This window comes from Panthera uncia, chromosome C2, assembly GCF_023721935.1.
Source record: "Panthera uncia isolate 11264 chromosome C2, Puncia_PCG_1.0, whole genome shotgun sequence".
Lineage (NCBI taxonomy): Eukaryota > Metazoa > Chordata > Mammalia > Carnivora > Felidae > Panthera > Panthera uncia.
In genome coordinates this window covers 8,026,393-8,039,860 of record NC_064810.1, presented here as the reverse complement: position 1 = coordinate 8,039,860, position 13,468 = coordinate 8,026,393, and the positions used below count along the sequence as shown (strand labels likewise).

Below are 13,468 nucleotides of genomic sequence, written 5' to 3'. Positions count from 1 at the left end.
AAAAATTTTTAATGTTTTATTTATTTTTGAGACAGAGAGAGACAGAGCATGAACAGGGGAGGGTCAGAGAGAGAGGGAGACACAGAATCTGAAGCAGGCTCCAGGCTCTGAGCTGTCAGCACAGAGCCCGACGCGAGGCTCGAACCCACGGACCATGAGATCATGACCTGAGCCGAAGTCGGATGCTTAACTGACTGAGCCACCCAGGCGCCCCTAAAGCTGTTAAATTTGAAACAGGGAGACTTACTTGAATATTAGAAACCAGAATATATTATTAAACTGTTCTTAATCTGTTTTGAGTTTTCACTACCAAATTGAAAATAACATTTATGTATAAAGCCCAATCTCAGAGGTAGATTCTTTCTAAAACAGTATTACCGTGCTTTCAAGGGAAAAAAGGTGATAGTTGCTAAAACTTGTTTCTTTGAAGGATAACTTTTTTAAAATTCATGCTAATCAGGGGCACCTGGGTGGCTCAGTTGGTTAAGCATCCGACTATGGCTCAGGTCATGATCTTGCGGTTTGTGAGTTTGAGCCCCACATTGGGCTCACTTCACTGTTGTCGACCTGTCAGCACAGAGCCGGTTTCCCATCCTCTGTCTCCTTCTCTGCCCCTCCCCCTCTTGTGCTCTCCCCAAAATAAATAAATATTTTTAAAAATTATTTTAAAAAATGCATACTAATCAGTATAAAAAAATTTAGTATTTCTTTTATTCCCCATTTCAGGGCCTACATACCTAGTTTATCAGCACCTGCATTTAGTACTTCACTTAACTTCGTGGAAACTGAAAAAGATTCCAGAAAAACTAACCACGAAATGGCAAACGGTGGTAATCAGAATCTAAAGGTAGGTTTAGTTAAAAACTAAAATTAAAATTATTTCAAGTTTAGAAAGTCTCATGTTTTTACAATATTTTGGTGATAATGGAAGCTAAATATTTTGGTGATACAAATCCCTTTTTGCCTATTGATACCAAGAGAATGATTTTCTTTTCTTTTTTTTTCATTTTCTTTTTTAGTAAATATTCCAACTACCTCCTTCAACTACATGAAGATGATAGTCACAGTTTCTTTTGAAATCACATTTGTGTGTTTTCAAAAATCTTTTTTTCTAAATTTCATTTTTCCTCTTGGATAAGTTCTTTTTGTATGCTTTTCCTGCTTTACATGTCTCTCAATCAAACAGCCACTTAGGAATGAGTGACAATGGGGTCTGGTGGCCATGTCACCCCACTGCTTACAATGCTTTGGATTTTTCTTTTCCTCCCTTTCCCCTTTTGTATCTACTTGGCCTTTGGCACCACACCAGCCTGCCCACCGGCTTGTGTTGCATTGGGCCTGGGAGGCCTGCCATCCCCATCTCTGCCCGAAATATTTCTGCAGCCTCTGTGGTGCTTCCCAGCAGTGGTCCCCAGGCTTTATTCCCTGCTGTGTGCACCAGCACCCAGGTCTGATGGTTTGTGAGGGCGCCTCTAGGCCTTCCAGTCTGCCTCTGTGATCAGCGTCTATATCTCCATTTTCTTCTGAACAGTAGTATATTAAAAATTCAGCAGGTATCACCAAGTACACATTCATATTTCTTTCTAGGATTTGAGAGGAAAAAAGGAAAATAGTGTTTTGGAGTAGGTGGCTAGGAGGCATTGAAGGGAGCTTTGCCAACTCCCTGTATAGTCCTTTTATTGTTAATAATGAATATCTCAGAGGCTGTACTCAGGGAAAGAAGCATAAGGAAAGATATGATAGTATTTATTAAGTACACTTATTGAACAGACTTGTTAGGCATCATGCCAGGTGTTGGAAATAGAATGGTCTTCTTGTTTGTTTATTCATTTAGGCCTAATAACCAGCTGGTTATTTTAGGCACTTGGGTAAATTCTGTTCTATTTTATTATTTAGCTATTGAATTCTTTATGGCTGTATTTTTTTTTTTTTTTTAATCTCACTAATTTTATTTTCATGGCTAGGTGGTAGATGAAGCTTTGAAGGTAGATGATTGTGACTGTCATCCTGAATTTCTACCACCATCAAGTAAGTTTTTTCCTTATTTGTTGCTGAATTAATGTAGCGTTCCTAAACTTCCATGGCCCAACATTTGTACAAGCCTCACTTGTATTTGCTTTTGTTCTTTTCTACTTTATAATATTTCTATGTTAAGAAAACATTGAATATTTACTTGAAGTCAATGCTCAGTATTTTCATATATTTAATAAATTTAATTTTGGAAATTCATATAAGAAGCACAGAAAGGAAGGATAAAACTCTTCTTCATCTGCTACCTAATTCCTATTAGGCCGGTAGTGTCTTTCAACTTTAATTAACCACCACCACCCCCCAACCCAGGGGGCTTTTTAGACTTTTTTTTTCCTATTTGCCCTCCTACCACGGATACTGTTTATCTTTTTATGTCCTGTATGTACATCTGTGCTTTATATATATAAAAAAATTTTTCTCATCTCCTAATAACTAATTTTCACCCTGTTAGGAGTGATGCTGAGAATGGATGCTTTAGGCTTATTTTATTTTATTATTTTAACTTGCATGTGCTTAATGTATATGTTTATTTATGCATCTAGTAAATACACATACACCCAACAGGACTCCATTTACTCGACATCATTGGGAAATGATGGGTCCAGAGAAGCAAACATTGATGCTTCACTTATTTCTCAGTCTCCCTTTATATGACCAGATTTTGTTGAAAATTATTGTACAGTAGATCATATGCTTCCCTGCCTTTTAAAATAGAGCTTAGGAAAATACAGATATTCTTGATGATGCAAGGTTGCTTGTTAGATACAGATTTTGTCTCAGACTTTCATGTGCTCCTTCCAGAATTATTGTGGTGAGATTAGTGACGTAGTTAGTGATCCTGCTGCCCTCTTTTCCTTTTTCTTGTTTGTTGGTTCATTTGTTTTCTGCTTCTGGCAGCCATTTCTGTCTTTTTTCCCTGCAGTTCTGTCTTTTCTTAGACTCTGGTGCCATATACCCAGCTATTTACCATTAGCCATTCCCATTTGGTTAGCTCATTGGAGAATGATAAAGAGGGCGACTCAGGTGATTGTCTTACCTGATGTGACTCTAATAGTGCATGAAAAATCTTTGAGGACAAAACTTTTCTTTTGGAAAACACCTTTTAATTTATTGATGTTTCTTAGGCTGTTATTATCAGCACATTTTTAAGTAAATAATTTAAATACCACCTTCAGCATCTGTATTCAGTCAAAGAAATTGAGGTCCTAGTTAAGCCTACATAGATTTGCCCTAAATCGGACAGCAGGAATCAAACTAGAACTCTTCTGCCTTTCTGGAAGCCTCTCTTGTTTTCTGAGGCCACTCAAACCACTTCGGCTCTCATCCCCTCCTTAATTCATAGGTTCTGACTTGCCTCTGCTGTCTCTCCCCAAAGCTCCCATCACATACACCCTGTCCGTATTGCCGTGCTCTCTTCCACACAACTTTGTGCATTTGCCTCCCTGCTCCAAAGTACATAGTGGTTCCTACTCTCCAGCCTGTGAGTCAAAGTCTGGACTCACACAGCTCGAGTATCGGAAGCAAAGGACCTGTGATCGCTCACTCCAGCCAGCCTTCGCAGCCCCTTTCCAACCTTCTCTTCTTATCCAACTCCCCAGATCACACAGGTTTACTTAGTGTCTCTTAAAGTGAATGTCATTCTTGAGTTTGGCCCATCCTATCCAAATCCTGCTTGCTTCTTAAAGCTAAATATGAATGCTGCATTCCCACTAACACTTTTCCCAGACACTCAACCTGAAGTGATTTCCACTTCTATGAGTTATAAGACCAGTTAACATGGAATTAATATGTCAATAGCAACATGCCATATCTTCTTTTCTAAAAGTGATTGTCGTGTAATCCTGGTAACTGTCTTTTCTTCCCATCTGATTGTAAACTACCTGAGAAGAGGAACTGTGGCCTTTATCTCTCTGTATCTACTGTAGGCCTAAATAATATCATTGTAATTTATGTTCACAATAATTTTATAGCATATACAGACAAACATTATAGCTGTTTCTTTACTTGTTTGTAGTTTCACTCACATAAAACATTGCTTGCTTTGCTTTCTTATTCCAATGTACATAGTTTTAGTTGATTTGCTTTCAGGCTTGTTGATTGTTGTGTACAGATTTCGGGAACAAATACTTTGTATTCACAGGTCAGCCTCCAAAATATAAAGGAAAACAAAAATCTCGAAACAATGAATTGGAGAAGTTCAGGTATGTTGTTTATCTAGGTTTTTTTCCCCCTTAAATATCCTCCTCTTAAGAAAAAAGAAAAAGGGGAGGGGAGTATGTCTCTTTCAAGTAGTAGCTATGATGAGTACTAAAATTCCTTTCAAATATCAAAGGCATGTCTTTAGGAGAGTGCCATATTTGGCTAAAATATTATTAATTCTGAATGTTAGTAATGTCTGAAAGGCATATAATATGAGATATAGCAGTGTTAATTCTTAGAATCTCAAAATACATGCTCATGAGAAGAAAAAAGAAGTATGAAGTGAAAATTACCTCTTCTCCCTGCTCACCTTATTTCACCTTTCCCACAATTGCTTCTCTTGTGGCTTCCTTTAGGTACTCACTGTTAACAAGTTCTTGGCCACCTGAAGCTTACTCTGCATATACAGGCATGGGTGTGTCTATATTCAGGGGCCCTTTTAAGCAGCTGTCATTAGAGGAAAGTGTTCACTAATAAAGTGACTACATATAAAGTGAGTTCTACCAAACATCCCCTTCCCGGAATTAACAATAGGAACTCTTGCCACCTATCTTTACAATTAACCCACCATTGCCTGCAAAGATACAGATTGATTGCAGAGTGAGTGAACTTGTAAATCTTGCAATGGATACAGAAGTTCATGAAGTCAGTGAAAATGATGCTGGAGACCCTGCAAAAGCATTTCTGCCAAAGGTACACCAGCTGTTGGCTTTCTCTTCGTTTAAGGCTGATTCCTTGACAGATGTCTCAAGAAGGATTTGAATATCAAAGCAAGAGAATCTTTTCTATTGGCTCAATCTCTGTTGAGCTAATAGAGAAATTAGTAAAGCCCCATTAAAAAAAGGTGATCATTTTTTAATGCTGCTACAAAATTTAATTTAAAGCAAGGGCATAGATACTATGTTATTCTCTTACTCTGTAAGAAAATCCTGAGTCCTCCCCTCCCCCCTTCCCCAACCCTCAAAAGAAACCAAAAACATACAGGGACATTCTTTGAATGCATGGTTATAATTTAAACTGTTCTGCTAAAGATAAAATGTTTTTTTTATAGTTTGTTTTTGTTTTCAAATTGAAGTCTTCTTATTTGATTATGTCCATCTCATGGGGTTATTTAATGATTAAGTAGGATAGCCACATGAAACATTTAGAGCCCTGGAACATGGTAAATGCTCAGTTTACCTTAACTATCATTATTGTTATTACCATCATTTTCATTGTTGTTAAGACCATTCTGGCCTATATCTTGCTTTTTTATCTCTTTCAAATATCTTGCATATCTTCACACATCAGATCATGGAGATCTACATCCTTCATTTTTATGGCTGCAGGATATTTCACAGTATAGATGTCTATTTGAAGAAGAAATTTCTAGAGTGGAATTGCTCTGTCATAGGGAATGTGTAATTTTAACTTAGATAGATACTGCCAAATTGTCCTAGAAAATGAGTACTGTTCAGCATTCCTACTGAGCTGTGGGAGGGTGTGTGTGTGTATGTGTGTGTGTGTGTGTATATATGTATATGTGTATATATATATAGTCTTTGTCCTCCGTTCTTGGCTTAGAGCACCTAGGATCCTTGGAACTTTTGGAGTGAAAAGAGTATCTTTCGTTATTCCTAACAGGCTCTTCTCTACCTTACCTGAGTTTAAACTGAGATGACTTAAGGCTGGGCCCCTACCTGCAGGATTGGGGTTGGTCATGAGAAAGAGCAAGAATGTAATTGGAGGGTTGGAGCTCTCTGCTCTACCCCCTGATCTCCAAGAAGGGGATGAGAGTGGGAAATTGAGTTCAGTCACCAATGACTAGTAATATAATCATTCATACTTATGTAATAATAACCTTAATAGAAGCCTTTAAAACCACTGGGGCTCAGGGAGCTTCTTCTGGGTTGCTGAATACATGGAGATGCTGAGAAGGTGGCATGGGGTGGCGTACCTTCCTGTGCATCTCTTCTGTTGGCCATTGTGAGTTACAGCCTTTGTGATAAGCTAGTAATGATAAGTAAAGCACTTTTCTGAGTTCTGTGAGTCATTCTAGGGAATTGTTGAAGCTGAGGGAGGGTCACAGAAACCTCTTGAGTTTGTAATCTGCCAGGCAGTAGAGGGTAGCCTGAGCACCTCCTTGTGGCTGACAGTATGGGGAAGGGCATCGTGTCTGAAGTGGGATCAGTTTTGTGGGACTGAGCCTTTGACGTGTGGGGCCTGTGTTAACTCCAGAGTTTGTGTCAAAATGGAATTGAATTACTGAACACTCCGTGTTGGAGAATTGGTATGGAAAAATGACAACTATTTAGTGTCAGAAAACACTATCCAGAGTACCTGAATCTTCTTTACCCTCAGCAGCAATTGAAATCAGACTTTCTGAAACAGTTGTCATATTATTAGATTTTCCTATGAGATGAAACATCTTTACAATGTTTAATGGGCACATTTCTTGTTTCAAGCTGTGTTGTTATTGACGACTATAGATTTGTAATAACTTTTGATGATCATAAATCCCCCCAATTTCTTTTTTTTTTTAAGTTCTCACGTGTCATCTTTATAATCAATTCTTCTGGTCCCCCTCCACCTCCAGTTTTATAGGGATTTTATTGAGATGTCATTGTATTTAGAGATTAATTTGGGGAGAATTGCCCTCTTGGTAATAATATTTCTATGTAGGAATTTGTGACTTTCCATTTATTCAGTGTTTGAAATGACCTTCACATGGAGATGAGAAGGATAGGATAGGGAATATAATCAATAATGCTGTAATCATGTTGTATGGTGACAAGTGGTAAGCACACTTACCGTGGTGAGCATTGTGTAATGTATAGAATTGTTAAATCACCATGTTGTATGCCTGAAACTAATATAACATTGTATATCACTTTTACTTCAATTTTTAAAAAATGACTTTTAGTAAATACTCTTTTCTTTCTACAAGCAGGAGTGTTTTATTTTAAAATAACTCAAAACACTTTTCTCTTTTAGTTCTACTTCACAGGGGAGTTTACCAGTAGATTTGAAAAACATCTTGGAAAAACAGTTTTCTAAGTCTTCTAGAGCTGCACACCAGGTAAAGGAAAAGGCTTATTTCTATTTTAAAAAAGCAAAGTCTTTGAACAAAATATTTTCGTATAAATTAAGTCTAACGTACATCTCTAAGATTTATTTTTTATAATTTAAGTTACAGACATACAATTTTCTATATGACTGCTAAGAAACAAAACTATCACTAATTTAGATATTAACTTGCTAAAGCAGATTTTTTTTAATGTTTATTTATTTTGGGAGAGAGAGCAAAGGGGAGGGACAGAATCAAGCAGGCACCGTGCTGTCAGCACAGAGTCCGACACAGGGTTCGACCTCAAGAACTATGAGATTATGACCTGAGCCAAAATCAAGAGTCTGATACTTAACTGACTGAGCCACTCAGGCACCCAAACTTGATAATTACTTTAACCAGAAATTGTCAACTAATGGTTGACACTGAAAAATTGTTTGGTTCCCAAAGATTTAAAGATTTGGGATTCTTTGCTTTCCAAAGTTTTAACTTTTAAGATAATATTTTAAGATTTAAATTATTTTGAAAGGTTTAAGTGCTTGCAGTTTTATTATGCCTACCTGAAAGCTGTCAAAGAGCGAACTTTTTATTCGTTGAATGATTTAACCATAATCAGATAACTTTATGTATAAAATTCTTTCTATGGTATTTAGTAAGTAATTTTAAAATATAGGGGCGCCTGGGTGGCGCAGTCGGTTAAGCGTCCGACTTCAGCCAGGTCACGATCTCGCAGTCCGTGAGTTCGAGCCCCGCGTCAGGCTCTGGGCTGATGGCTCGGAGCCTGGAGCCTGTTTCCGATTCTGTGTCTCCCTCTCTCTCTGACCCTCCCCCATTCATGCTCTGTCTCTCTCTGTCCCAAAAATAAATAAAAAACGTTGAAAAAAAAAATTAAAAAAAAATAAAATAAAATAAAATATACATTAAGATGGGGCCCCTGGGTGGCTCATTCGGTTAAGTGTCCGACTTTGGCTCAGGTCATGATCTCATAGTTCATGAGTTCAAGCCCTGCATTGAGCTCTGTGCTGACAGCTTGGAGCCTGGAGACTGTTCCAGATTCTGTGTTTCCCTCTCTGTCTCTCTGCCCTTTCCCCACTCGCACTCTGTCTCTCTCTCTCAAAAATAAACACTTTTAAGAAATTTAAAAAATAATAAAAAAAATAAACATTAAGGGGGAAAAATGAATAGGCAGAACACAGAGGATTTTTAGGGCAGTGAGAATTTTCTGTATGATATCATAATGATAGTTATATGTCCTTATACATTTGTCCAAACCCATAGAATGTACAACACGAGGAGTGTATCCTGTGGTAAACTATAGACTTTGGATGATTAAGATGTGTGAGTGTAGTTCGTGTTTGGTGAAAAATATACTATTCTGAGTTAAAGAAGATATGGTATACATACAGTGGAGTATTCTTAAAAAAAGCATAAAATCTTGCCATTCTTAAAACATGGATGGACCTAGACCAGATTTCATTAAGTGAAAAAGAGAAAGTTAAATACCGTGTGATTTCACTTCTGTGTGGAATCTAAAAACAAAACAAGTGAACAAACACACACTCAACATACAAAAACAGAAACAGTCCCATAAATCCGGAGAAGAAACTGGTGGTTGCCAGAGGGGAGAGGGTGGGAGGATGGGTGAACTATGTGAAGGGGATTAAGAAGTTCAAACTACCAGTTATGAAATAAATAACCATGTGATGAAAAGTATAGCATAGAGAATATAATCAATAATATTGTAATAACTGGATTGTGACAGATGGTAACTACACTTATTGTGGTGAGCACTGCATAATGTTAAGCATTGTGGAATCACTGTGTTGTATCCCTGAATTTAGTATAACATATGCTTATTATACTTCAATAAAAAAATAGATATGTAAAATACACCATTCTGATGAGTGATAGTAGGGTGTACATTTGAGGAGGCAAGGGGTATAATGGACATTTCTGTACCTCCTCAGTTTTGTTGTAAACCTAAAACTAAGAGAAAAAGTCTTCTAAAAAAATGCAAGGGGTATAGCTAAAAGATAACTTTGAAGGAAATTTATCAAGCTAAACGTATGTATGAAAAGAACAAAAACTTTTATTTATTTTTTTTTTTAATTTTTTTTTTTAACGTTTATTTTTGAGACAGAGAGAGACACAGCATGAACGGGGGAGGGGCAGAGAGAGAGGGAGACACAGAATCGGAAGCAAGCTCCAGGCTCTGAGCCATCAGCCCAGAGCTCAATGCGGGGCTCGAACTCGCGGACCGCGAGATCGTGACCTGAGCTGAAGTCGGACGCTTAACCGACTGAGCCACCCAGGCACCCCCAAAAACTTTTAAATTAATGAAGCAGTTATTCCAGGAGCTAGGAAAAAAGAAAGACAGCAAATAAACCCAAAGAAAGGAGAAGGAAGGAAATAATAAAGATTGAAGTAGAAAATAATGAAATGTGGCACAAAAACAGACACATAGACCAATGGAATAGAATAGAAACCCCAGAAATAGACCCACAAACGTATGGCCAACTCATCTTTGACAAAGCAGGAAAGAACATCCAATGGAAAAAAGACAGTCTCTTTAACAAATGGTTCTGGGAGAACTGGACAGCAACATGCAGAAGGTTGAAACTAGACCACTTTCTCACACCATTCACAACTCAAAATGGATAAAGGACCTGAATGTGAGACAGGAAACCATCAAAACCTTAGAGGAGAAAGCAGGAAAAGACCTCTCTGACCTCAGCCGTAGCAATCTCTTACTCGACACATCCCCAAAGGCAAGGGAATTAAAAGCAAAAGTGAATTACTGGGACCTCATGAAGATAAAAAGCTTCTGCACAGCAAAGGAAACAACCAACAAAACTAAAAGGCAACCAACGGAATGGGAAAAGATATTTGCAAATGACATATTGGACAAAGGGCTAGTATCCAAAATCTATAAAGAGCTCACCAAACTCCACACCCGAAAAACAAATAACCCAGTGAAGAAATGGGCAGAAAACATGAATAGACACTTCTCTAAAGAAGACATCCGGATGGCCAACAGGCACATGAAAAGATGTTCAATGTCGCTCCTTATCAGGGAAATACAAATCAAAACCACACTCAGATATCACCTCACGCCAGTCAGAGTGGCCAAAATGAACAAATCAGGAGACTATAGATGCTGGAGAGGATGTGGAGAAACGGGAACCCTCTTGCACTGTTGGTGGGAATGCAAACTGGTGCAGCCGCTCTGGAAAGCAGTGTGGAGGTTCCTCAGAAAATTAAAAATAGACCTACCCTATGACCCAGCAATAGCACTGCTAGGAATTTATCCAAGGTATACAGGAGTACTGATGCATAGGGGCACTTGTACCCCAATGTTTATAGCAGCACTCTCAACAATAGCCAAATTATGGAAAGAGCCTAAATGTCCATCAACTGATGAATGGATAAAGAAATTGTGGTTTATATACACAATGGAATACTACGTGGCAATGAGAAAAAATGGAATATGGCCTTTTGTAGCAACGTGGATGGAACTGGAGAGTGTGATGCTAAGTGAAATAAGCCATACAGAGAAAGACAGATACCATATGGTTTCACTCTTATGTGGATCCTGAGAAACGTAACAGAAACCCGTGGGGGAGGGGAAGGAAAAAAAAAAAAAAAAAAGAGGTTAGAGTGGGAGAGAGCCAAAGCATAAGAGACTGTTAAAAACTGAGAACAAACTGAGGGTTGATGGGGGGTGGGAGGGAGGGGAGGGTGGGTGATGGGTATTGAGGAGGGCACCTTTTGGGATGAGCACTGGGTGTTGTATGGAAACCAATTTGACAATAAATTTCATATAAAAAAAAAAAAGAATGAAATGGAAAGACATGTAATGGAAGGATTCACAGAGATAACCATAGATTCTTTGTCAGTATAAATAAAATTTATACACTGGTATTGAAACTGATTAAGGAAGAAGAAAAGAAGACATCATAAGACAATTTCAAGAATGAACAAGGATACATTACTACAGATCCTTGAATATTACAAATACATCAAAATACTATTATAAATGACATCATACCAAGAAATTTGAAAGCGTATATAGATGAAGTGGATAAATTCCTAGAAAAATCCCAACTTACAAAAACTGATTCAAGAAGAGATAAAAACCTTGATGCAATCCAGAATTCATGAAACCTTGGCCGGTGACTATTCCAGTCACTGAACACTTACACATTATGTAGTACTAAATGAAAGATGATCTTTTTTGGGTAAATGTGATTCATATGCATCTGCTCTGGTCATCCAGTTCTTTATGTAGACATAGTTTTATTTCTTTTTTTTTTTTTTTTTTATTTTTTTTTTTTTCCAACTTTTTTTTTAAATTTATTTTTGGGACAGAGAGAGACAGAGCATGAACGGGGGAGGGGCAGAGAGAGAGGGAGACACAGAATCGGAAACAGGCTCCAGGCTCCAGGCTCCAGGCTCCAGGCTCCGAGCCTTCAGCCCAGAGCCTGACGCAGGGCTCGAACTCACGGACCGCGAGATCGTGACCTGGCTGAAGTCGGACGCTTAACCGACTGCGCCACCCAGGCGCCCCTAGTTTTATTTCTTCTAAAATAGAATATTGGATTTAAATTTCACTCTTAAAAATGTGTATTAACATGGAATATAATACTTGTCCCAATATGGGGGTCATTTAAAAATTCAGTTAACTATTTTAGGTATATATGACAAATATCTTACAAAAGACTGAAGGAATGAAGCATGTTTCAAGCAGTTTATGAAAACATTTCTAACCAGTTGCATAGAAGCATCTTTAGAATTTCTGGCAGTTAGGGGCGCCTGGGTGGCTCAGTCGGTTGGGTGTCCAGCTTTTGGCTCAAGTCATGATCTCATCATCCATGAGTTCGAGCCCCACGTCGGGCTCTGTGCTAACAGCTCAGAGCCTGGAGCCTGCTTTGGATTCTGTGTCTCCCTTTCTCTCTGTCCCTCCTACACTCATGATCTATCTGTCTCTCTCTTTCAAAAGTAAATAAAACATTTAAAAAAATTAGAATTTCTGACAGAGATGTTAAAATTATGGTTTTTTATGTTGATTTACTGACTCTAGAAACTATGAAAGACTTAAATAGAAGAGACAGCCTGTGAAAGATCAAAGGTTATTTAAATAAATGTGGTAGTTATTTTTGAGCCTTCCATTGTTCATTCAGCACACTTTAGGTTAGGCCCCTCCCTGTCTGTCCTGAAGAACGAGAGACATTGGGTATATGGCATTGCAACCCAGCCTGCTCTCATGGAGCTTTTAGTACTCCATGCTCGTTTATTGTATTTACTGAGAGAAACAATTTTTAACAGAAGCATGAGTTAAAAGGGACTCTTTTCTAGAATGTGAAAGAGATTAAAATGGAATCAGTACATTCAGGGCTAATAACTAATTTGTGGGGATAGCACATCATCATCTATAACTTTTAAAACTCATATCTTGGGGCACCTGGGTGGCTCAGTCGATTGAGCATCCGACTTTGGTTCAGGTCATGATCTCATGGTTCGTGGGTTCAAGCTGTGCTGACAGCTCAGAGCCTGGAGCCTGCTTCAGATTCTGTGTCTTCCTCTCTCTCTGTCCCTCCCCCTCTTGTACTTTCTCTCTCTCTCAAAAAAAAGTAAACATTAAAAAAATAATAAAATAAAATTCATATCAACATAAATGTAGCTGTCCTCGAGCTTTTATTAAATACTGTAGCAAATACGAAGTTTATGTGAGAGCTTCTCTGTTCCGTGTGTATTCTGGGGGAAAGTTCTCCTTGGACGAAAGCCAGTAGGCAGCTTTTGTTAATTGTGACCAAACTGCTCTTCCCTTTGTGCTTTGTGCAGTGGGCCTCCTTTTGGATCTTTACTGTTAGGAACAGTGAGGAATATTGCACACGTATTTGCATCTTCTGCTTTCCTCAGTGGTGTGCACGTGTATGTCAAGGAGTGAGGAAGTCTAGGCTTAACCTTGTAGTCTTGTCTCTCTAGTTTTTATGGAACTTTTGTGACAGCTATTGCCATGTAACTAAAACTTGAATTCAGCTTCTATGATGTATGTTCACATATATATCTAAAGGTACCATTTTTTCTCACTTTATTTCAAGGTACATTTGTATTTATAGTACTTTTATTTTTTTAATTCTTATGCTCTTCCCTTTGCATTTAACCAAATCTCTCCTGATAATTTTATTGAGT

At 38.1% G+C, this 13,468-nt stretch overlaps 1 protein-coding gene across 8 annotated transcripts in view; it reads left to right on the top strand.

Moving 5' to 3' along the window:
- Positions 1-13,468, top strand: part of TTC3 (tetratricopeptide repeat domain 3) — a 127,030-nt gene that overhangs the window by 44,008 nt on the left and 69,554 nt on the right. For all 8 annotated transcript variants that reach the window (XM_049627860.1, XM_049627859.1, XM_049627858.1 and 5 more), the window contains 4 exons: positions 727-847; positions 1,965-2,028; positions 4,172-4,232; positions 7,204-7,288. In XM_049627860.1, the coding sequence (XP_049483817.1) occupies positions 727-847; positions 1,965-2,028; positions 4,172-4,232; positions 7,204-7,288 (331 nt within the window). The remainder of the gene's footprint in view (positions 1-726; positions 848-1,964; positions 2,029-4,171; positions 4,233-7,203; positions 7,289-13,468) is intronic.